The sequence below is a fragment of the Amaranthus tricolor genome, chromosome 17 (genome assembly GCF_026212465.1).
Source record: "Amaranthus tricolor cultivar Red isolate AtriRed21 chromosome 17, ASM2621246v1, whole genome shotgun sequence".
NCBI lineage: Eukaryota > Viridiplantae > Streptophyta > Magnoliopsida > Caryophyllales > Amaranthaceae > Amaranthus > Amaranthus tricolor.
In genome coordinates, this window is record NC_080063.1 from 10281860 (window position 1) to 10308702 (window position 26843).

At 32.6% G+C, this 26843-nt stretch overlaps 1 protein-coding gene across 7 annotated transcripts; it reads right to left on the reverse strand.

The window, feature by feature from the left end:
• Nucleotides 1-990: 990 nt before the first annotated feature.
• LOC130803884 (uncharacterized) lies at nucleotides 991-22367 on the reverse strand. 7 transcript variants are annotated; one of them, XM_057668109.1, is made up of 10 exons: nucleotides 22197-22365; nucleotides 18054-18304; nucleotides 15899-15989; nucleotides 9030-9256; nucleotides 8702-8953; nucleotides 8535-8611; nucleotides 8074-8446; nucleotides 2656-2700; nucleotides 1478-1536; nucleotides 991-1402 (listed from the first exon to the last, which is right to left on the reverse strand). In XM_057668109.1, exons 3-10 carry the CDS (start codon nucleotides 15984-15986, stop codon nucleotides 1354-1356), a joined length of 1170 nt encoding a protein of 389 aa, XP_057524092.1. In that variant the 5' UTR covers nucleotides 15987-15989; nucleotides 18054-18304; nucleotides 22197-22365; the 3' UTR covers nucleotides 991-1353. The 7 variants fall into 7 exon arrangements, with proteins under 7 accessions (XP_057524092.1, XP_057524090.1, XP_057524095.1 ...); XM_057668107.1 differs by having other exon boundaries at nucleotides 18054-18307; XM_057668112.1 differs by having other exon boundaries at nucleotides 15899-15965; nucleotides 18054-18307; nucleotides 22197-22364.
• Between the last annotated feature and the right edge of the window lie 4476 nt (nucleotides 22368-26843).

Consider the following 26843-nt stretch of genomic DNA (forward strand, 5'->3'; position numbering starts at 1 on the left):
AAAAGTTCTCTTTTGTATATCACGTGGAAATGTTAGAAGGTCAAGATTACCACGTGAATTAAAAAAATGTTCGTCTACGACGTGGAAAAGCTGAAAGTTTAAAATTACCACATATTTGTCTTTATAAATCCTAAAAATACATATTTGTCTAAAATAAACTAAAGTTGTAAACCTTTAACCAAAGTTGGAGTCGAATGTCGGATTGTATTGAAATAGGAGTCGAATGTCGAATTGTATTGAAGTAGGAGTCGAAGAGGATTGTCATTTTATAAGATATTACTCCAAGTAGGAGTCGAAGAGGATTGTCATTTTATAAGATATTACTCCATCAGATTTCGACTTGGAGTAAGACTAAATAATCAGATTTTAACTTCTTTTCATCAAATTCGAATCAAATTGTTTTTCATGGATTTATTTTGAACGTCTTGTAATATAGCTAAATATGACTAAATACATTTTTTGTCTAAGACTTATAACTTCTGATCAACTAAAAATATTTAAGTTTAAACATTACAATCCAAATCAATTTAAAACATGCAACAATACTAAATGTCTTTGAAAACAAAAATAAAAGCATAAAAACATAAATAAAAGTAACTCCATATTAAAAGCTGAAACACATTTAGCTTTTCATGGAAGAAATGGATGTAAAATTGAGATGGACTTTGGTAGCAAGGGTAGATTGCCATTGCCAACAGTACACGACGATCATCGCTACACCAACAACGAAAGTTATGCTTTAGAGTTCACACTAACAGATCACATCACAAGGCAATAATATATCCTTACTACTAAGATTATTCGTTGATACAAAGTTTACATGTTGAAACATTTTTGACCATTAAAATTAACAAGCAATTATCATTAATCTGACTAGCTATAAGGAAACCATTGTAACATAATTTGTCAACTAATTTTTTTAAATTCATGATTCGTAATATATATATAAGTAAATTAATGAATCACGTGACAACGAATGAAACCCAACACTCACATGAACTAACAAAACAATTGTTTGTCAACAAATTCAATGATGTATACATATTATACTACACATAATGTCTCCAAAACCTACCCCCAACCCTCCCCCGAAAATTTGGCCGGGGGAATGAATGAAGTATTTCAGCAGTTTATCAAATCCTAATTCCTGTACAAGTCTTCTCTAATCCTAAGATCATGTACTGTGGGTCCATTAAGTACAAAAATATTTTACAACCAGAACAAGAGGCCCATGAATATTAAAATTTATGGTCCGTAAACAATACTAGTGAGACTCCTGCCTATGATTCCATAGTCTCGATGACTAACAATTCGATCAAGCCAGCAATTCTAGCCAAATTAGAGATATGAAGATCAGTGACGGGACCTTTTATGCGAACCTCCATGCTCACTGTGGCTATGTCTACAAAAACAGGAGTACAATAAGCAATATGTACTTTGATTTTGTACAGCCAAAATAAGAAAGAAAGTAACTTACAAATCATCATCTTGTTCTTTACCAGATGAATTTTCTTTTCTTCGTGATTTTCTACTTTCCTGAAAGTAGATTACAGAAACTTGTAAGTTGTCAACAACTAAAAACATACCGTGAAACTAATCTGCAAAGTTATAATTGATAAGGTCATTCTTTCTTTCATTTATATTATTTGGAATCTTATGTATATAAACAAATCTGAGGATACAACAAGAACAATATGCGAAATCATGTCAACAAATCAAGTCTTCAATACCCGAATTTATTCAGCAGGAGTTACTGAGTATAAGCACAAAGGTTTAGAGCTAAGATTGTTTTTCTGGTCACAATACAATATAAAAAAAATAGTTACACAAGTAACTAGATTTACATTACTATGATTAAGACTACAGAGAGCTACCATGGTTTTTTCTTTACAGTTTACACAATTTTGCTATTCAGGAAGATCTAGTAATATCTCACAAGAGTAATTTCGAACATCATTTCAAAGAGTAATCCATCTGATAATAGTGACAACTAACAAACCGATATTTATTGGAAATAACTTGAGTTAATGCCAAAGAGTCGCCTATTCTTCAATCACATTCTATTATTTTGATGACATCTAGTGTATCCCAACTAGTTCCCACCTAAACAGGGTTTGGGAGGTCAAATGAATGCTATCTTAACCTTGTGATAACAAAGATTGTTTCCATCTGACCCTTGATAGCATACATCATTTGCAACTTCACGTAAATAAGTGCACACAATTTACTGAACCATTTTAATTAAAAAAAAATATTATTCGGCCTATTATAACTAGGACTTCACATATAATATAAAAAATTGAATAAATCCCTAAGCACACTGGTCCAATACTCCAATCAGCTACATCAATTTTGGTGAGATATGTATGGTCTCACATATTATATTACTGCTGGAAAAGGTCTTAAAGGTTAAAGCTACTTTTTCTTGCCCATATTGTCTGATTAATAATGGCTGAATGGAGCTAAATATATAGACCATAAGAGTATAGTATAGTTTGATAAATTTAACTATAGTCTATTCATTCATTTTCCATCAGCCACCGGAATGAAATTCTGAAGGCAACCATATGCATGGGCAACAAGAGACCACCCTAGAGTTCAAACCAAGGATGTAAAGAAAATAGACAAATCATACAAATTATTTGAATGGATTACCTGCGAAATGCCTCTAGCATGAGCCTCCAGGTATTCCTCATAAGACTGCGGCAAAATTTCGGGTCAACAACATCTAATAAAAAACTTAAACCAGATTCCGTAATGAACTAGCAAATTAAGAAAATCACAGAACAGATTTTAAAAAAGGACAGATGAAGATTTAGATAGGAATGAACGCAAATTGATGGAAAATCTGCAGCAGAATGCTTGCAGTTCAGATTTTCGAGAGGTCTGTAACGCTTCCAAATAGGTAATAAAATAGCACACATATGTCAAGCCTCATATTCTAACCTTCCCCTGTTCTGTTTATTCTGCTCAAGCATGATAGATGCTTGTCATTCCAACATCCTGATCAATAACAAAATTGTAGATAAAAACTGCTCATAAAAAAATTATTTCATCTTTCCCAAGTTACTCTTCTTTTGGTGCCTTTATAATTCATGAAATAGGTAGCTTTTCTTGATTCCTAACAGTACCCGAGACTGCTATCAAAGAAAAGACTACTTCCCATCAATCTAAAGGTGAAAGAATTACAAATTGGACGATTGCTTCAGTATGAGAAATTGCTTTGAGGAAATGTGAGTACATCCAAGAGCTTAAAGAGTTCCACAATGCATTTCAAACCTTAAGTGAGCTACTAATATAGCGCAAAAAGGCATAAGAAGACACCTAAACCTTCATTCTAAAATATTGTGTCTAATTGTTATTAAAGAAGAGAAGAGGAAAACATGAAGAATTCAGAAGACGACGACAACGACGACGACAACTACAACAAAGATGCCAAGCCTTTATCCTAAAAGATTGGGGTCGACTACATAAACCAATATATCAGTTCCAATGGCCATTCACATAGAATCTTCTTCTCCATTCATTCCAATTTTCTACGATCTCAATTTATAAGTCTAGATTTTCAATATTCTTTATCTCTGCTCTCCAACTCATTATTGGTTGGCCCCGCCCTCTTTTTAAGTCCCCTTAGCTCTAACTTTCTATCTTCCTTACTGATTCGCTAGTACCCCATCTTTGCACATGACCAAATCATTTTGAACAATTTTTTTCATCTTTTTCTCAATATTGGCAACTCCTATATCCTTTCCTATATCATCGTTTTAAATTATATCCCATCAAGGTATGCCCACTCATCCGTTGAAGCATTCACATTTTTGTTACTCCTATCTTCCAACTAAAATTCTTTCTATAGGCCTAACATTTTGATCCATATAGTATTGTTGGTTTAATTTCATTCAATAGAACTTGCACTTTAGCTTTAGAGGAACACCTCGATCATATAATATCCCAATAGTTGTTCTCATTATTGCTACCCCACACTTAATTTTGTAAGTTACATCTTATTGGATGTCCTTCACTACTCTGAAATACAGACCCAAGGTATTTAAAGCATCCGCTTGGAACTATTTATGTCTCTTGTTATGTCGTTTGTCCGAAAAATACACTTTATGTACTCCGTCTTACTGCATCTAATTTGAACCCTCTTGAGTGATGTCAACAAGGGTTGAGCCTTAATGAAGGTTAAATATGATTGGGAAATCTTTTGTTGCCCTCTACATGTCCTAACATTCGTTTTCATTTCTCCATGTATATTTTGCAATATATTAATGCATTATTTGGGAATACCCTTCTTTGTCATTGCCCACCAAAATACTTCTTTACCTAGTCGTATGCTTTATTGAAATCAATAAAAATCATGTGCAACTTTCTTTTTCTAACCCTGTAGTACTCCATCATTAGTCTCATAAGATAAATTGCTTTCATTGTAGATCTTCTAAGTATAAATTTAAATTAATTCTCTAATATGTTGATGCATCTCCTTATACATATCTTTATCACTCTTTCCCACAACTTCATTGTATAGCCAATGAATTTAATTACTCAATAGTTTGAGCAATTTTGGATATCTCCCTTGTTCTTTTAAATGCGTACTAGAGAACAAAAGGTTAAGAATCTAGAAGAAAGAAGATGAATTAAAGAAGAAAAAAATTGAAAGGAGAACAAAAAGAGGAATATTAAAAGAAGAAACCATAAATAAAGAATTAGACTAAAATTTGGAGAAAAAACTAAAAAATGGATGAATAATGCATAAGAAAGAAGATAGAGTGAGAAAAAAGAAGTAACCTAGTAAAGGTGGAGGCAAATGAAAGTCCGTTGTTTTGGAATTATAAGCAAATCCTTATTTTCTTCTTTTGCTCCTTTTATCTCTTCAAAAACAAGAGAAAGTCCTTTTTTATCTTTCTATTTCTTCAAAGTTTTGTCTAATTGTTCCATTACATAATAAAAAATGTTTTCTCAATAGAAAAATGCAAAAGCGCATACAGGGAAAAAGATGTAAGGCACAAAAAAGCACACAAAAGCATACACCTTTTGTATCTAGATGAGCCCAAACTAAGAAACGCGATTTTTAAAGTCTACCTTCGAGGTGTGCTTTATAATACTAGCTTAAAGCCTCATAATTCATGCCAAAAAATGTTCGTGAGTATCTATCTATTCTCGACCTGACACGATGATAACTAGAAAACTATGAAAGTGTGCTAGTTCCTTGCGAAACACTTTAGCCACAAAATAGTATAAGCGTGATTCACACATGTGAGGTGAGAACATTTGTCAAACAATCAACCACTACCAAAGCCACACAAAAGGGACAATCCTTTAATTAAGCCCAATAAGAAATCATCCAATACTTGGGGTGGAATAAGAAGAGGTTGAAGAAGCAATGTTGAACTATGGAGTCTTGCATGTGATACCAAGCTTGTAAGGAATTTCAAACTCAAACCACATTAATTACTAATCCATTCATGTATCCTATAGCTTTATTCCTGCTCACTGCTCCACAAATACGTTAAGCTTTGTTGATCTATACTTTGTGCTTTTTGTGTAAATAATGTCTAACCCAATCATAAACATCTTTTTCCATAAATGGATAAATGAGGCTTCAAGGACCAAAGTTTTCACTAATAAGAAATTGATTGGTTATTTTGCATTAGAACATCCCTAAGTCCATGCCCTGCTGCATCCACCTCAAGAACAAATAGGAAAAATTAAGCATGAGTACTACACTAGAGGCATTGCCTTGATTAGTTGCAGAAATGCTTGTGGCTGCACAAGAACATCGAAGAAATTGTTCTTGGGATGAGATGTAAACGGTTATGCAATCCGAGCATAACAACCTTAAAAGTTTATGTTGTATCGTATAAAACCCAAATGCATGCATTTCCATCAAATTTCTTATTTCTAGCCATCTACAATGGAAGTTATCCATCTTATGTGACAACAAACAGAGTACTACAGTCTAAAAAATTTTACATCATGATGTTTATTTATTTGGAGTAAGAACATGACAAGGTCTCAATAGATAAACAAGGTGCCACATAAGTATATCACTATAATCCAAGAAATGTATAAGGAAGTATAAACCAATAGTAGGACATATGGAGGAACGACTTACAGCATACCAATTACGAATAGTCTACATCAAGACTCTTCTTTGAGACCTATCTTTTTTGCAACATAATAAATAAAATACCTTGAACTCTCCAGAGAGAAGTATTATATCTCAAGTTGTTTGCTACTACATCTTATCAATGGACAAAACTAGAGATGGAGTCAATCTAAGCTAGAGATATGGAGGTAGGCTCTAAAATCATAATGATTTATGCTAAGTTAAATTAAGACCATAGTACAAAAATGCAGTAAAAGTCGAGATCACGATAACGACACTATGAAACAATTACGCGAGATATGTGATTATTGACAAGTCAAATGAGTTGAAAGCATGAGATGTCTTTTAAGATGGTCCAAAACGCGGTTTTATAACACCCTCATAATGCGAAAAGTATCAGTTTGTTTTTTTGGAAATCCATTGCAACGCGACTGATGTGATATGATGTGTCCTTGTTTTTGTACTATGTAAGACAAATATGAAATGTCGCTTCAAGATTAAGGATCATATAGAGGTGATGTGAAGCTAGATACAAAAGGGCTTGAATGTGTTTCAAATACATCGGTTTAACTTTTCACGAAAATGGAGATATTGGTTAGATTTTTAAGCATAGGGTTCATTTTGGATGGTTCAAATTCAGAGTTACGATCGAAATATTATGCAGTCGAGATATGCCAATTATATAAATCAAATATTCTACAAAAATTGCATAAGACCAATACCTATATGGATTAAAATGTTGGGCTTTAAAAGAAAAAATCGTTCTAGGACGATAAAGGTAGTTGAGATGCATATGTTAAGATGTGAGTATATCCTAAAGGAAAAAATAAATGAAGAAAGAAGCAAATGCCCTCGAATATTGATGACAAAACGAGAGAAAACCATTACATTGGTTTGGTCATGTGCAAAAAAGAGCAAAATGAACTATTTAAAAAAGTGGTAGGTTAGAACTTTGAGTAGCTTAGAAGAAGAGGTTGGTCGAAAATGACATGGATAACAAGAGGTGGAATGACATGAAGAATTAGAATTTGCACGAGGATACGAAAATAGATAGAATTGAATGAAGGGAGAAAATATATGTAGATGATCATTGAAATTGGATTTCCATAGTTGTAGATTATATTACATTTAGTTAAAAAAAAGCATGATCTTTATTATCGACAATTCCCATGTAAATTTGTTATATTTATGTAGCCAACTCAATATCGTTGGGGTTGAGGCTTTGGCGTTATTGTTAGCTGGGTTCAGGCACTCTCCGCCTTAAGCCCTTAACACCCATATCAACTCCTTCACTTCACAAAAAAACCTAATGCCTACGTACTATCATCAAAACCCACTAGACATCAACCTACCTATAATAATTAAACAACTTCATATATTCTTTTAATTAACATACTCCATTCTGGATACATGTACCATTTATTCTGTGTGAAATGCACGAGTATAAAAATCACCCACAAGGGCTAAGGCCACAAACATGTCAAAGACAGAGGGACTCTCAAAGAGAAAGAGAATTATAGGATAAGTCATGGGAAAGAATGAAAATGAAAGTGATAGAGAAAGAGCAGTATGTGGGTCATATACTCGGACAGGCAGAAAGAGTGAAAGAGAGAAGGTTCACCTTCACAAGGTGTTGCTAACAGTAGAGGACTAGGTGATAGAGAGGCTCTATAAGATCAGGCTTGAATTGCTTTTTTCCGTTTTCATATTTAACACTTTCCCATCTTATTAGAAGTCTAGAAAAATAAAATGAATGGCTAAACCAGAACCATTTAGTAACAACCTTAAGGCCTAGGGGCATAAGCAATCTCAATAGAAGTAACAAAAAGTCGATATAATCTCGAGCAGAGAGGAAATGATTACACTTTCCCTATATTTATGAAGATCATGGTGTTTCTTCTCTCTGGGTTTCAATTTTTATTTACTTGATTTTAGAAGACTAAGGATGAGAAAGGATGTCATACCATTTCCAGAAATTCTTCTTCTGAAAGGGTGCTACAAAGGGGACTAGTTTCACTCAAAAGCTGCTGCCCTTCAACTTGAGAGGATATCTTGTGATCAGCCGGCGAGTCAAAAATATGTTCGCTATGGCGGGTAATATGCTTAGGCTGTGAACCTTTACAAGTATTGATAGGAAAACTTTCAAGAGAATATAATCCAACAGATCCTTGATGCGCCATGACAGACCCACTAGCATCAGTATGATATTGATAAAGATAAGATGGATAAAGCATGTTTTTTGTTGCCCAAGTCAAATCCATAGAAGGGGAAATATACTCCTCATCTGAGAAACAAGATCCAGACTCCAAACCAGGCTTCCGCATAGGCAATATGTCCCTGAAATAGAATATCCAAATCAGATTACAAACTACCTACCAGATCTAACCTGATTAGCTTTGCAGAACTAAGCCTATCATAAACACACCTTTTGAGAGTTGGGTCCTCTTCAGGTTCTCTATCAATAAGTTGACAAAGTGCTTCTCCTATTTCCGGAGGCAGCTCCTGAATTTAACAAAAAAGTTGTAATACATCTTTACTTCACTGTGTTCAAAGTTAAGATAGTAAGGGAAGAAACTCTTCACATATTTAGACCTGACAATCTCTGCTTATTTTGACAGGTTTGAACTCATTCAATGGATTTTTGAGGTGAAGAGTCTTATGAAATGCTAAATTACTTAAGCGCAACCATTTGACCCTAAAACTCCGCCCCCATGGATTATTAGCGCCAGTTCCTTGAGTCCATACATTGTCCCGTCGCCGACCTACAGAAGACATCATTTGTGCATACCCTTGGAAGAATCCGCTTGAATTGACACTAAATATCAGTATTACTTTATGACAATTCTGCAACACAAGTGTTCTTCGGTAATATACAATATCAGCTAAATAAAACATCACATCAAATGGGAATCAATCTTACATAAAAAGCTTCTTCCAGTATTGGCTCATTCATTACTTGGGTGGCCCATATTCCCCTTTCAATTGAGAGTTGGATATTTTCATGATTTAAACTCTTAATGATGAAGTACCTTGTGTTGCACACCTTATCTTCTACAACTAGATTTGAATTGTCCACTAAATCATTGTGCTCCTCTTCTTTTGCCATAGGAGGGTCTCTCTTCTCATATATTCTACAACTGGAACTCTCTAAGAATAAGATACAGCCATGTTTAAGTCAGCATTTGGATTATAATTAATCAAAAATTCATAATGCTGAATGGAAAAATCAAAGTGATAGATATAAACTCTAACCAAAAGTTTCCTTAATGCCAAATAAAGGCATAGCAGTATTTCCAAAACAGAACAGTAGACAAAGTAAATCAGATAAGCCTAGTACATTGAAATCAATTGAACGAATCATAGTGCAAAAATATGGTTTTGGTTTCGGTCACAGACGCAAAAACGGATTTTTCGGTTAAAGCCGATGATTTAAGGTCAATGCGGCAAATATTTTGATTGCGGTAAACATTACGATCGCAATACGGTGATGTGACCTTGTTTTAGCATTATGCATCAAACACAACTCATCTGCATGTATGAATAACTATAACTCCTGGTTTATGGAAGAGCAAAATATGCACCCAACCAAAAAACCAACGTTTGAAAAGAACTATTTTTTGACAGAAGGATGCTTTGAAAGGAAGGTAGAAATTCCCAGCATAACCAGATGAAAAGGTAGTTGATATCATCCCTTTTATTGAGTTGATATTATATGAAGAGATAAGCTTGGTTGCTTACAAAGAAAATGCTTAAAACGATTGGACCGTAATGCATAGTGCTTGGCAGAACAGTGAAACTACCAAGTGCCCAGTAGTATCTTATACTTCACAGTTCACACTTCTACCATGAAAACACACTATGAATCAACATTATAGCTCTGTGCCAAAACTGAAGTCACCAAATGACAAGATACCACCAGGACAGGATTTTTAATGCCATAGATCATTAATCCTACAGGAAAACTGACATTTCAGCCACAGATAGAATATTCTGACCTACATTTCTCCCATGGATCAACTAGCACAGCTATTTATCACCCGCAGGGGCAAAAAAATGGAATAAGACCTATAGTAGTTATTTCACAAGCATATACAATAATACTCAAATCCTCCACATACCTTTTGAAACTTGCTTCAAATCCATGTTGAACATGGATGCTAGCCTCAAAATAGTAGAAACCAAGGGAAAACTAGTGGCAAGCACAATATCCAAGCCCAACAGGTGTGATTAACATTTAACATCAGAAGTTAGGCCAAGAGACAATGGGAATTGTACTTCAAATATCTCATCCTCTACGGTAAAAAAGATTCACTGGAGCAAAAGTGTTTTTGTTCTCTTACAATGTCTCTAAAGGATATAACAGTCATAGTAAAAATCGCGAATTTCATCGTGATTGTGGTGATGGTCACGATGTTGCGAAAGCGACATGCCGCAGTGTTACGACTCATTTTGCAGATATTGCAACGTGAATTGTGAACTTTTGAAAAATTCACTTTATCAAAGTAATTAAAGTTTTCTAGAATATAGATTTACATCAAAGCTTATAATAGACCTTTGAGAACCCTAATACACTTTTAAAAAATAATCACTAATATGTTGAAACAACAACTTATAATGGCGGTTACTCTATGTTTTTAAATCCTAGGTTAAGTAACGGAGTTTTGCAGTTCGGCAAGTCCAAAATCTGTTATGAAGCGGCCATTATGTAACATTATGGCCTCATTTTATTCCATGATACAAGTACATATTTAATCTCTCCAAAATTTCAAAGATAGAAGTTTTGATAGTTTGAGATGAATGCTAAGAAAATACTAAATGGAAGGTAGGATTCCAACATATTTATCTGATCTTGTCCAAGGTTAAAAAGATGGAGGAGTCATTTTCTTGGCATTGGTTGTCAGCCTATCCTTAACTAGATGGGAAGTGTATGCAAATTGCAACGACTATGACAGAAGTTTGTTCGTTATTAAAGCGTGCATGTATTGAGAGTTGAGATTTGCCATTGTTAGGAAGAAAGAAAAAGGCATGCATCTTTCAACCTCCCCTCTGGCATGGAAAGAGGGGATGAAACCAAGACCTAATGGCTTTGAGAGAAACTCGATCAATTGAAGCAACAATTTCTTGAGTATCCTGGCTGGTTGCCAAGAAGAAACCTATAGCCGCCATACTTTTGGACAGTAATATTTCAAGTTTCAGCTATAGGATACAACTGACAGCTAAATTTTAGACATAAAACCTCTTTGAAGTAGGTATAAACAATAAGTATAAAGAATCAGGTACTCAACTTCTTCAAACCTCTAACAAGCACCCTTTCTCCAGGGGCAGGGTAAAGGTTTTGAGGGTCCTGTTCATTTGAAGTTGTTAAGAAAAAATGGGGCCTCCTATTCATAGTTCGAAAGAAATTAGCTATTTGAAAATTGAAAACAATCAATATTTCTGTTTTCTCGTGTTGGAAAATTGAAAAGGAAGCAATACAATAATTTCTAATATTTTCAAGTAAATTACTGACAACAAAATATGCCATAATCCAAAGCACAAATGTACCCTTGAATTAACAACAAAGCTGTTTTTGATTGACCATTCTTTGCAAACTATAAAACAGCTATAAACGAAGAAAGAGAAGTTGAAATGAATTAACTAGATTAGAGCTGGCTTTGCCATAGACATTGGAAACAGGGATGAGAGCTGAAAAAATTTTTAATTTCAATTGTTAATTGTTTAGCTTATGTTCTGATTTGAGAAGTACACTTGGTAAAATATTGTTTTTGTTTGCTGAAAACTATAGATATTGAAGAATGCACTTCGAGAGCAAAAAATGGTCAGGTAATCAAAGACTTGATTTGGGGAGAATTTAAGGAAAAATTTAGGATACATTCATAAATATGAAATTATGTGCAGAAGATGAGATGATTATCAAGTAGAAAGTAGGAATATAGAATATTTATTGGTTAACAATTGCAAATTGCAAACGTGGAAGCTTGAGTCATGGGCCTCGATTTATTACCCAATTAATTTTAGAATTTCCAAAATGCTTTTTTACAATTCCGAATCAGCAACTTACTACATTAAAGATACAACATCAGCCAAGCAACTAACACATTTAAACTGTGTATGACTTCAAGCAAATCCAAATGCCCCATAGTTTTTGTGCCCTACAGTTGTCCCCCATGTAGAGATTAACCAGCACCTCCTCTGCCTTTCTCATTTCTCCAGTCTCCAACACCACAAATTCAGTTCTGAGAACGAGTTTAATTGAGTGATACAGTGGAAACATTTTTTAGCTCACCAGTGAACTGTTTAACTTACATAAGTGCACATGTTTCATGTTACTACGGTGTAGATCAATGGAAAAACTTATAACTTTCTAATCATACCCTATCTAATGCCAAATATATTCTTACTTTTTATTATTGGAAACCCAAGCATATTGATCCTATAAATACATGTGAAAGTAAATAAATTCTGTAAACTACTCACTTAAGTGACAACCTTCTTTATTACTCTTTACAATAAAAGACAATAGGCCCGCAACCACAGCTAAGTATTTCCATTGACCACACAGCCTAGTCAATTTTATACTGAATACCTCCACCCTAATCACGATCTTCTACTAGGCCTAAAACAGAAATAAAGCTTTTTAAAGGCCTACAATTCGAAAGAAAGAAGAGAATAAATAGACAAAATAAGTTATTTACTCCATTATATTACCCCATTTCAATGAGCAGCTTCTACCTAGGCTCCACCTAGGCAAAGTTTGGGGGTCAAATATATGCAACTTTACCTTTATGATAACAAAAGGTTTAAGACTGACCCCTGATAGCATTTATCTGTTACACATCAAAAAATTGTACTTTCAAATGATCACGCCTGAGCATGACCAACATATAGATAGAAAAAAAAATCCCCACCCTCCTCTCATCCTTCTAATAAAACTAAAGAAAAGAAAAGAGAGAAAGAGAGAGAAAGAAAAAGAAGAGAAAAGGCACAGGAGAGATTAGAGGTGTGTGGCATAGAGTAAGAGCAAACCATTTCAAAGTATATGCAAGCTCGGAACCGACAATGATAAACAATTTGGCTTGTTGAGGATGGAATGACTATTGAGTACACAGAAATTATGCACGTAACCATGGTGAGGAACGAGAAAATGGTGAGTGTCTTTCACATTATTCCCATCTTTTATCACAATGTTCTTCCGCAACTGGATCTAGAAATAGTAACAGCAAATATTTATAACCATAATTGAATTTAGGCGATATTTGGAGTTGGTTGGAGGATGGAAGTCAGTAATGTACCTATGATTGAGTTGCATACAAAGATGAATGTGACATTCATTCTCATCCAACCATTTCAAACATTGTGAAGGAAAACCATAAAGGCACAACCTAAGTGGCCACAAACCTTAAATTTGTCATCACCAATTAACCATATGTGGCTGGCAACAATGTGGAAAACAATTGAGAGACAAACAATCGACAGATAAAAGAAAAGTCAAGTTGGGGAGACATTCGAGGTTGGCGTGATAGTTGTCGATAAGTGGGTCTACCAAGAGACGTAAGTGGGCAGTAAGATAGAAATCAAATCAATTCTGCCATTCAATGGGGTTATCCCTACTTCCAAGCATTGGCATGGAAAGAAAACACCCTAGGTAGACAACAAAAATGCCAAGCCTTATCTTTGGCTACATAAACCAAAACAAATTAACATAAAAAATCATCAATAACAAATATTATACTTTATTTGAGAACTATCAAATACTAATCAGTTAAAATACAACAAACAAAATCAATTTCAATGACCATCCACATAAATTCTTTTCTTACATTCATTTCTATTAATTGTCATATGAAACTGCAAATCCCCATTTTCCATGTCATTCTTCATTTATGTTATCCAGGGTCCAACTCTTCTTCTAAGCTACTCAGAGTTCTAATATTTCAGTTTTCTAATTTGTGCATTGTCCACTATTCTTTGCATATGGCTAAACCAATGCAAATTTATTTCTCTCATTTTGTTTTCAATTCGAATTATATCCTTTAGGATATTTCTAATTATACATCTTAACATACGCATCTCAGTTACACCTATCTTCTTACAATGATCCATTCTAAAAGGCCAAGATAGTCCAATGGCAGCACTGTGAAATTTCTTATTAACCATAGTGCCACACGTTGATCGCATAATATAATGGTTGCAACTCTCCATTTGACCTACTCGCATTGAATTTTATACTTTACGTCACAATCAATAAATCCGATTTTGTGAAAAAAGATTCAAAATACTTATAACACTCGCTTTGAAGGGAGCTCCTTCATATCTTACTTTATTGTATTTAATCATCCATGCCAAAAAGACATTTCCGAAATTCAAATTCTCTATCTTACTCTAATTTAGTTAAACCCTTAGGATTCTATGTTCTAACATTTGCCTTCACTCCTCTAACTCATTAACCCTATCTCTCATTTCTTTTATAGCTCCAATACAATACCATGAAACTTCGCCCATATAGGTCTTGTTATTTCATCTAGAATCATTACAAGTAGCAAAGGGCTTAAAAATAACCTCAATGTAGATCAATCATGATTAAAAAAAAAATTAAAAAAAAAAAAAAAAAAAACTCCAAATGCTCCTCCACGTCCTAATATTAGTCAGTATCTCCTTATACACATCTTGGAATCTCCTTATATTGATAAATTGGTTCATGTCTTCAAATTTTCTCAAAATCTTAGATGAAGTAGTGTCCATGTTTTTGTATCTATATTTAAATCCCTAGCAAACTGCATAGACTATTATCTACTCTGCAGCAAGGGGGCACAATTAGTTGGTCCATATCTTTAGATTTTCCCATTTGTGTCCTTGTTTTATATTTGTGTCCAAATCCATAACCAGACTACATGGATTGGCGGCCACTTCACATTAACAAGACCGGGGACATACAGATATCAATACTGAGTGATGCAACACAAATCAATTGATGCTTATATCTTTTTAGCTTATAAATATGGTAGTGTCACCATATATCCTAGTTAGAAAGTTCATCAAAGGCCTCGTGATGAGGTATCTTATACTATATTTTACTCGTAGATGACCTAAGCCTCAAACATATGGAATAAACCAAAAAATCAAATGATGAGGGTTTATATTCAACAAGTTTTGGTAAAAAAAAAAAAAAAAAAAAAAAAAAAAAAAAAAAAAAAACCAAAATAGAGTTGCAAATGTGCAACTAACATCTTTAAGGTGTTTTCATAAACCTTTCAAGATCTAAATAGTAGATAAACTATATCAAATAACAAGTAGAATATACTCTCTTAGCTAAGCATCACTAAGATTTCTCGAAACATAGTGAGGACTCCATGAAATAGAGACATTTGATAGTTGATATATTATGTATTCAGAAAATTACGAAAATAGATATTTCTAAAATACATAAAGAAACAGCACTTACTAACCCCACATAAGAAAGCTTTATTTAATACTATATATTAATGGAAACATATGACTAAGATTTGTACAAACACTTATACAAGATTTAGAAAATTTTATAAGCTAGCGAGAATCAAGATCACAATACAAAAACCCTCAAAAATCTACAAAATCAAGCATGAGTTATTTCAAAAGTGTAAGCTTGAAAAAGGATCACCGACTCAACAACATGGACAATTTTAACACAAAGATCATAATAGCACACTGAAGAATTTTGATAAAGTACTTTTCTTAACAAAACAAGACAAACTCCTTACTAGCCAAATAAAAAAGCTTGAATTAAGTACTTGCCATGGCCCATGAACATACCTGGTTCTTCCAAATTAACAGCATCACGCTTCTGAGATTTAGATGAATCAAACGTAGATGGACTTTCCTTTAAAGTGTCAGTGGACATATCCTATTTCAACAGTTATAAGACAAGAGAATATGCACTAGAATAACCAATTTTTATAAAGAAAAATCTACCACTCCACTACATCTACAATACTACAACCAAAAAGGATTTTGAAAATCAATAAAGGGGGGAAAATAAATATTTGTGGCTTCAATCATCTTCAGCTAAAACCACATAGAATTGAGTAACAATGTTAGTAAAAATAAAAGATAACATGCCAAAGATTTTGGAAAACCTTCTTCATTTTGAGGAGTAAGCCTTTATATTATAGCTCGTTGTTCAGGTTTGAAAACTTGCAATTTAGCACAGTATGTTCATTTTAATCAAGATGTTGCTCATCATATCAATGCAATCTCTAGCTCAGCGCTCTAATAAGTCAAGACAACATGCAATCTAATAGTAACTAGTTTTTTAAAAACAAGGTCACATGATTTCAATTTAAGTTGGTCGATTCAAGATATGAAAGAATCAAGTTAAGCAACTCAGAGTGCGACTCAAAAATGCATGATTATGTAATATTTACTTTCAAAAACGTTTTCATTTCAAGCAAAACATTTTTCAACTATATTTTGAACATGTCCATGTCATTTTCCGAGACTAAATTGGATTAACAAAATTTAGACATGTGGGCATTTGGTTTCAAGTTTAAACTCAACTCGATCCCAAGTTTGAGTTCAAGCTCAAATTGCAAGCTTGAACTTTGAGTTCAAGTCAAGCTTCATAATTTTAAGCTTGTGACTTCAAATGAGTTTAGCCAAACTTCAGCTCAACTCGCATTATTATCACCCTTATCTCTACTTTTCAAGTTGCAAAACACAAACTATCTATATGTTTGTAATGTAGATGAGGTATTTAGTCTCAAATGATATTGAAAATTTAGGCTTTTAGTTATCGCACTCTTTGCCAATATCCAATTCCATCTGCTCACAAAAGGGTAGACCAATCCTTAGTTAATATTGGGTTCTTAGAAAATTGGGACTCGTATAACTGTCAATGACGCACGCACTTGGGAGGCACCCAAATGAATTCATCCTCCCAGACTCCTCTATGTGACTTAAAGGTACTTGAGACAGCACCATTCACCGCTTCTAGATTACTAATACCCTTTCATATATAAGAAATTATCTAATTTAATCCTAAGGGAGCAACACAAGAGCAAATGAACATTTCATTTATACAACATATAAGCAAGTAATTCAAAAAAAAAATTGCCTATGTTTGTAATAGCAAAACCAGGAGTTTGGTTTCATATCCCCTCCTCACCTCCCAATATTCCCCATCCCCATTCCCGAATAAAGGGTATCCAAAGATGCATACCTACTACACTAATAAATCCATGTAACAATACATGAAAGACATTATATAAATAAGCCTACAAGGCCACAAAACACTACTTGACACATCTCTCAGCCTCAATTTAACTTCAAATTACCAAGAATTATAGATGAAGGGTACGCACTAGTGCAAATTTAAAATATTTTGACACCATGGACATTAATACAAAAGCAAAGAGGTGGCATATAATAGACCTATAAGTAGAAGTCTTCATTGTGTCAAGGGACTAGTAGATTGGCAAAGATTTGCCTAATCTTTGAGACATTGACGGCTACCCCTATTTTTCCTTGCTCTTCTTTAATGAAATTCATCACTCAAGACTACCTATATCACCTTAATCAACAAAATAAACACTAAACTAGCAAATAGTTTCTTAAGCACAACATGGAATTTAAAATTAAAATTTAGAAAAAATAATAATTTGGTTTGCACCCAATGCCCAAAAATACTTAAACTTTAAAATTTTCCTAATGTTTGTAATTACACCTACTAACCTCCTTGAAGAAACATGCTTACAAATCCAAAGATTGTATTGAACAACAGCAAAGTGAAATTACAAAGGACAGAAAACGGGTACAAGATTTGCTACAAAATCCAATGACTTACCTACTTGATTCTCAAAAAAAATATTATATGTATATATTTTTGGATTAAATTTTTAAATAAAAAAGAAGAAATCCCTCAAATGAAATACCTTCACAAAATAAAATTGAGGACAAGTAGGCAGCATACCTCAAAGAGTAAAGGTACAAAAATCTTCAATTGGTAGATCAATAATTTGGGCGCAACTTGGGGAGAAAAGAGGAGATACAAAATCAATATCTAAATCACACTTTTATGAAGAAAATAATAATCTTCCAATAAAAATGAGAGGAAAACCATCAGACTTATGATATTCCGTCCAGCCTAGAACGGTACAAGCCTCCTTTTTCTCTTCATTAATGTGGTTTGCTTTTTTTCTTTTATATTCAACCCAGTAGGTTCTTCTACAAAGAAAAAACACGATGTCATATAATGGTCAAACTTCTCAATTAGAAAGAGGATAAGTAAGGAAACTCTAGATAACTTCGATAAAAGCTTTAGTCTATTCACTTGAAATACAACAATATGAGCTTTTTAAAACTTATGAGAACTTACATGAACTTAACTTATTTTATTGGTCAATAGAACTTACGTAGTCCTTATCTTAGCTTATTGGGACTAGTAAACACTAACAGAAACACAATATAATTTGTCAAAACTTATATTTCTAAAATGTGATTATGTTAAGGTCAAAATCACGAATCTTAAAGAAAAAAATTTAAATAACTCTTCTTTAGGTACATTATATATACAAACTATTGCTATAAAGTAGTCAACACTATCGCTGAACATTTTGTACTTGAGATGGGAAAATAGGTAAGGCTATAGAGGTGCAGAGGAAAAGATACACACATTTAAATAAATAAATTATTGATACCTAATGAATATATAATTCTAAGGTTTTTTTGTAAAGAAAAATTTATTAAGAATATAATTTTCTAAGTTAGCATGGACACACCAAACTGTCAACACACGTTATATGCTCCGAAAATTTCCATGTACAGATTAATAACATCCTTAATTTATTTGCTACTAAGTCCTATTATTAATTTCCATCAACAAATCACTTATATATGGCAGGCCATCTCGGATAATTTAAAGGCCCCGAGCGAAAATGATAAAATAGGCCCTTAAATGGAGTGCATCATATTTTTTTGATTTACTACAAGTTTATCAGTTGAAAACACTAAATCAATTATCAATTAGGCAAAGCAACAGATTTTGATTTTCAAAATTTAAAATTTAAGTTAAAGCCAATTTAGTACTCCCTCCAATTCTTTTTAGTTGTCCCCTTTCCTTATTTGGACAGTTCACCCCTATCGTCTCAATTCCATTTTAAGACATACATTTTTAGGTGGTCCCCTCATTTTCTTAATATTAAAAATACCATTAGACATGGATCTACTAGTTTAGGCGATCCCTTCATTTTCTTAATATTATAAATACCCAATATTGTACATCGGTTTACTATTTTAGGTGGTCCCCTCATTTTCTTAATATTAAAAATACCCAATATTGCACATGGGTCTACTATTTTAGGTGTTCCCTTCAATTTCTTAATATTTGTGCTTTAAACTAAAAGGGACAACTAAATTGAATTAGAGGGACTATTACTTGACCATTGATTTTAACATAAGAAACATATAACAAAGAAGGACTATACAATAAATTAGAAAAATAAAACATATTGTCAAAATGTATCAAATTAGCAGATGACAACACACACATATAAAAATAATAATTCGTTAGCCTACTAATAAAAAATTGACAGTCTCAAACTTATTTTAACAATTTAAACTATAATTTCATATGTTGATTTTCATCACCAAAAGCATTGTTTAATCTCTCAATAATCTCGATTGAAAGTTCATTTTCCCAATCTTAGAATAAATTTTCTTACCATTAATTTTCATAAAAACTTCCTCATCTTCATAAAAAATTTTCATAAAAAATCTCCCACCAACACCATTACCACTTCCTGCAAACCCTTTAAAATCTCGAAGAAATCGAACCTCCCTTTCCTCTCACCACCTTATTAGTATTGTCATTATATCATTATTTCAGGCATCTTGAAGATTGGCTTTCACCATCATCCAATAGAATTCTCATATCCCATTTCTTGTTTCCGTCTGAATCAAAATGAGATATCAACAAAGTTTCTTGAGGAAATGGGATTCGAGAATTTGAGGAAAAGGCTTTATATCAACAACGTTTCCTGTATATGGATTTTTATAAGAGAGCATATGAATTTGAGAAGAAGTTGGAGTTTAAGTCTAGGAAATTAGGTTTTTGGGACTTGAGATACATTAAAGCATGAGTAGTTGAACTTGAGGAGCAGACAATTTGGGAAAATGAAACTGAAATGGGTTTTAGGCATGCGTATTGATAGTTGTAGCACCTGTTACACCTTTAATTATTTTTTAAAATAGCGGGTCACTGGGCCTCCCAAAAAACAAGGCCCTGAGCCATTGCTCATAGTACTCCTGTTTTGGGCTAGGCCTGATATACGGAAATATTAGTAATATTCGTGAATTTACATGTAATTTTGTGAACAAAGTCCTATTCAATTGTCCATATGGACCTTGTAAATGGATGGTGGTGGATATTGGGATATTCAAGGGTAAAGATTCTTACCTTAGAATTACCATGAGCCTTACCTATAAAGTCACAAATAAGCTCATTACTATTACCAAATTACTACCATATATTAAGCACAATTACACAATATCCATTACCTCAATGCCATAAGTGGAATAATAAGATTATGTGATTAAAAAGGACCTTAGACAAGGAAGTGGTAGGCTAAAGTTGACGTGGATAATAGAAATAAGGAATGACATTAAAAAATTGAAATTTGCACGAGCATAGGATAATAAATAAGAATGATTAGACCATGGTCATATCATAAGATATCTCATGTTTTTGACTGTCATTATGATAATTGCATCACTCGGGCTACCGCATCACTATTCCATTATTGCGATCACAATGGTTACCACATTTTCAATGGCATGGTATAAATAGAAATATTGCATCAAAACTAAAAATTGAAGTAGATAATACCATACTTGAACAAAATCTAATTTATAGGCTTGTACCTTTGTATATCTTTCCTATGCTGCAAAATTACTCCACAGCTTGGAAATAAGACTAAACAATTGTTATGAAAAAGCTTAAAGACAACTATTGTCAAGTCTCAACCGTTAAAAGTCAAGATCAACAAAAACATACTTTTATATGATCATTCATGCCTCCAAAACATGATGCAATAATACAATTCTGATCACAATGACGGCGCGATAACAGCCAAGAAACGGATATCTCGGTCAATGTGGATGATTTTAAGACCAATACAACCTATATTTGGTCGCAGTAAACTCAAAACCCTATAAAATATAGTTGCGATAAAATTAAGTGACCTTGCTTTTACACTATGCTCCCAATGACCACTATTACAAAAATCCATGCCTCAACAATCTCCTTAAATTTTTATGTTTTTAGGTCCCTCTCCTAATCCTCAATAAACGCACTACAAGTTTCCCAAATACGCCACATTGATCCTTCAACAAATGAGGCCACCCATATGACTAATAAGAAAAGAAAACCTTGTGAATTAGCAATTACAATCAATTAATGGTCAATGCTATTGCAATCTTTATAATAACCATAAAATCAACACTTCCTTTAGTTATAATCACCAAATGTCCAAAATAGCTCAATATGACACTCTGAACACTAAAACATACTCCCTTGGTCCCCAAACCAAATGCCTTACAATTAACAATCCCACCAGGTTCTTTTTCATGAAACTTTGCCTTTTAAAAGGGAGAATTTCAATTGAATATAGAAGTATAATATTATCCAAAGCAATATGAAGTTAAACAAAGTGAAGCATAGTAATCAACCCCTAAAAATCAAGCAAAATAAAAGAAAATAATCGGAAAGAAGCATAGAAAATATAAGAGGAAGCATTCAAATTCAATTAGGAAAAACATTCAACTACACAGTAATCGGAAATAAAAAGAAAGGAAAGAAATTGTTGATATGTTTTGTTCCCCGAATTAAAAATAGTGTGCACCCTTTCATTGAAGGACTCTTGCCTTACAAAGTTGTGCTACTCGTATTTTTCCGATTATATTCCGATATTGATTATAAATCCAACTCAATTTAACAGAAATTAGCGCAAAATCTAAAGAAAACTTGAATTAGAAACTCTAAGCATCAATAAAATCAAACAGTAAATTGAAGAAGAAATAAATTATACAACAATTAAGCAGAAAAAAAAAAGAGTACCTGAGAGAGAAGACGTGGAAGACAAATATTGCAAGGATGAAAGTGCAGGAAAAGGGGGAAAACCCAGAGTGGAAGAGAGGGACTGAGGGACTCTGGAAATTTTTCGAAAGTTCAAAATGGAAAGGATTTTAAGAGTAGATAACATTGACAGCCTTTCGGTTTCCACGCGGTGAAAATACTTCATCAATTACTTGCTTCCAATTATATGAATGGGTAACGATCAACATCCAGACGGCAAAATGGATATACATATGCGGTTAATCTGTTAAATTTTATTTACTCCGTTCTAAATTAGTTGAAAATGACATTATTTATTTATTATTTTTAATTTAGAATTAGTTTTTAATTTATAGATTAAAATAAAGTTAAATAAAATTTTGTTTGATTCGTTTCATTGTAAAGATTATTAGTATCAAATTTTTATAATTTTTTATTACCCATAATTTGTGATATTTAGGATTGAATTAGTGCATTAGACTGCTTAAAAAAATAAACGTTGCAAGTAAATTGAAACAGAGGAAGTACATGATAAAAATAATAACGAAGAACACCGTCTTTTCCATTTTTTTTTCACGTGGTAGTTATCAGGCTTCTAGTCTAGTTTATAAAATGGAAAATTTAATTTTAAAACTATGAATTTTCCCTATTCGACTTTTAAAGCTTTCAACTTTGATTTATTCTTTAAAAGAATTCAACTTTTAACTAACTTTACTTTTAAGATATTCCAATTTTAATAATTTGAATTATGGGTTACCTTCTTCCTCTCTTTGATTTTTCTTCTGATTTCTTCTTTAACCAACCTCTTTACCATAGTCTCTTCATCTGATTTCTTAACCAATTTTCATCTTTTTTGATTCTTCATCTAATTTCTTCCCATCAATCATGGTCTCTTCACCATTTTAATCTTTATTTATCTCTCACATCCTCATTTTCTTGCTCTTTTCAATTTATTAACTATTTGTGTATTAATTAAATAGTAAGTCTTTAAATCTGAACAAAATAAATTGAAATCATGCATAGGTTTGAGTTCTTGGTCTTAATCCATTAGAAATCTCTAAAATTTAATCACAAACTCATCTCAATTTTTGATTTAAAAACTCATCTCAATTTTTTTGGGTAATCAGAAACCTAATTTAAATTTTTTAAGGAAATATTAATATGAATAATCTAATTTTTAAGCCATATGTTGTGAATAATCTGACTTTTGACGTATTGTTAAATAATCTAATCTTTTACGTTTTTTTGCTGCCAACATACCCTACAACCTTGAAACCGGCAATTGCAAATCACCACTAGCCGTTACAACATCGGCAGCCCATCTTCTTTATAAAAGAGCCCTTCTTCTTCATAAAACAATCCTCTTCCTCTTTAGAACACATCCATGAAAGTACCATATTTTTAACCCAAAAATTTAAGTGAGAGAAAATCAATTAAACCCACTTCAAATTTTGTAAAATTCCTTCAAGTTCATCAAAAATGAATTTCCATTGTTTTTTTTTTAATCATTATTACTAACAGCGAGGTAACCCATACCATAGGCAATGTAAAAAATAGCTTATTTTTGTGATTAATTTCAAAAGACGTTAAATTTTTAACAAAAATGAATCAAAAAGACTCATTTATTTCAAATTTTCTATCGTAGGTAGTATAAATTGAGTTCATTTGTAAGGTTTGATTTTGCTTGTTCAAAGTCTGGACATGTTTGATACATTTCAGATCACACCAATACTACAAAGTATAAAAACAAATTGTTGTATGAGATAGTCTCATGATAAGACGCACCACATATTTAGTTTTATTAATTCACTTATTAGTTAATTTTTATAAAATGTTTTTTTCTAACTACTCAAAAAATTTTAAATGAAAAAATTAGCCTCTCAAAGCATAACTGACGGAAAATCAACTTTGGTTGTTACAACTCTCACTTTTAGATGTTAAAACGTGTGACAACTTGTTTGGTAAGCGATCATCGATAAGATATGGTCATATGTGTAGTCATAGGATGGTGTGCGTTGATAGGAGGTTGTTGCATTATCAAGACTCTGTAGCTTGTGGCTTGGTGGTCTTGGGTAGGATGCTTGCTTATGTGTAACCAATGGGCTTATGATTGGAGTTGTGGTTGTTTTTGACTGGGGTTGTGTTTAAGCTTGGCTCAAACTCATTTTTTTAGTTTCATTAGTCATGGGTTAACTCTCTTAAAAGGAGGTGCACCTCGATGAGGTAGGTACAATTTTGTTAGATGGGTATGGATGAATTTCGGTTTTGGAAACATTGTTGATTGATATGGTGTTTTGGCAAGCTAGTGTTTTCGTCAAGGTGGAGAACTATTGGATGTGGTGACTCATACTCAATCTCAAGACTCTTAATGATGTGGAACTTTGGAGGTATATGCTGTTGAAAAGGGTGCATTTAAAGTTCCGAAGTAGTTGTGCAACATTCTTCTCCAAATTCTGATGCTCGTCCAACCAAGCCGCTCAACCCTTTTAAGTCACTCGACCAGATCGAGCAGATTAGTCAAGGCTATTGTTTTGTTTCGAGCGGGATATCTTTCAAATATTGTTATAAACCTATATAAAGCTCAAGTACATCTTTAATAGTAATGAGAGGAAGACCCTTGTAATCATCAAGAGGGAAATTAGTTTAGAGAGAGAGTGTGCCACAATCAAACTTAGTGTTTTGGTGAGAAGAATTGAGTTTTTTCTATTTTTTCATAGAAGCATTCTTTGGGATTTTTTGTAAGTTTGGATTATAAAATTGTAATCAAGAAACTCCACATTAATAAGATTGTCTTCAATTGTTTTGGGTGGGGCTTTATAGTCTGATATCACATTTGTTATGGGGTCAAATAAATAAACGCATAATTTATTTAGTCAAATCCTAAACCACTCACCTTGGTCCACTAACTTTCTAAAATAATTATCTACTACTCGCCATGATCTACCACTACCACCTATCTTGCCCATGATGTCCATTAATTCATTAACAACCTTTCATTCCACCATTATAAATACTTGATGCATCATTCATTTACCTGGAAGCTTATTTATTCCCAATGTTACTCCGCAAAAATACACCGCCATCCTACTTACAATCTATACTAACCAAATATTCATTTAATTGATCTGAACTCCTCTTACAATCTGTTAATCTTGTATTCATTAAATATCATACATTCATTGATTTTTGTTTTCCGATCTAAGCGTCGGAGGGGTTTTCCGGGAAATCTCCTTCGGGCAAGGCTAACGTTATATTACAGGATTTGAGGTCTCATCAACGGAACAATTATAAGCACTTCAACATACTGACAGTTGTCCCCCACTACACCTTATTTTCATGTATTTTAAGTGTCTTTTGCACTTCCTCATTTCATTACCGAAACAACATTAATTTTATGATTTCCTCACCTTCCAAATTATTATATTTTCTTTATATTTTGCATTTCTTTACTCATTATTTGTAGTAGAATCATCATAAGAGAGCAATTGCTCTAACAAATTGCTTATTGATTATATGACCGTTTAATTTATGAAATAATATTATTTATACAATATAATTAATAAAAGATTTAAAGTTTTTCAAATGCCAATTTATTAGAGCTCCAATAAATGAAATAGTTTTAATTTAAAAAATAATATTAATTTAAAAATTAAAAATTTTATAATAGACATAACTTAATTTCTCTCATGAAATGTATGTGATAATTGAATACAAATATTGCACCTGTAATTAATCATTGATTAAAATTAGAACTATTAAATATTTAAATACTAACAATTATCGACACATATGATATTTATCATTCTTAGTTAAGAATTAATTAGTGCATGGCGGTTGGGCTTTGATTAATTAATGTCGTCTTGCTGACAGTGATGTCCATTTTTCTGGAGTAATACTTTATATTATACAATCTCATTCCAAAACTTTACGCATTGAATAGGGAAATCGTAAAAAATAAACTAATATATGTTCGATCCGCTAAAAATAAATTTAATTATTATTTTTTAAAATAAATCAACCTATTTGTTATAATTGTCGAAAAATAAACTTAACTATTGTTTATTTCTAATTCTTAACTTACAAAGATATTTTGAAGATTGTTAAAAACAATAAATCAGTTTATTTTAACCAAATATATTTAATAGGTGAGTTTATTTAAAAATAATTAATAGATGGGTTTAATACTTTATTATACAATCTCTTTCCAAAACTTTACACACTGAATGCATTATTATAAGGGGAAATTGTAGAAAATAAACTAACATATGTTCGATCCGCTAAAAATAAACTCAATTGTTATTTTTTTAAATAAATCAACCTATTCGCTATAATTGTTGAAAATAAACTTAACTATTGTTTATTTCTAATTCTTAACTTACAAAGATGTTTTGAAGATTGTTAAAAATAATAGGTCGTTTTTTAGTAAATATACTTAATAGGTGGGTTTATTTAAAAATAATAAATAGGTGGATTTGTTTTTAGCGGATTAAGCATAGGTTGGTTTATTATTAACAATTTAACCTTATTATAATGGATATAAGTGGTAACTGTTGTTTTGTCGTGACTCAATTTTAGCTATATTTTTCCTTTTGAGTTACTATTAAGGTTGAACAAAATTTGGTCTAAATCGCAAACCAAATCGAACCAAAC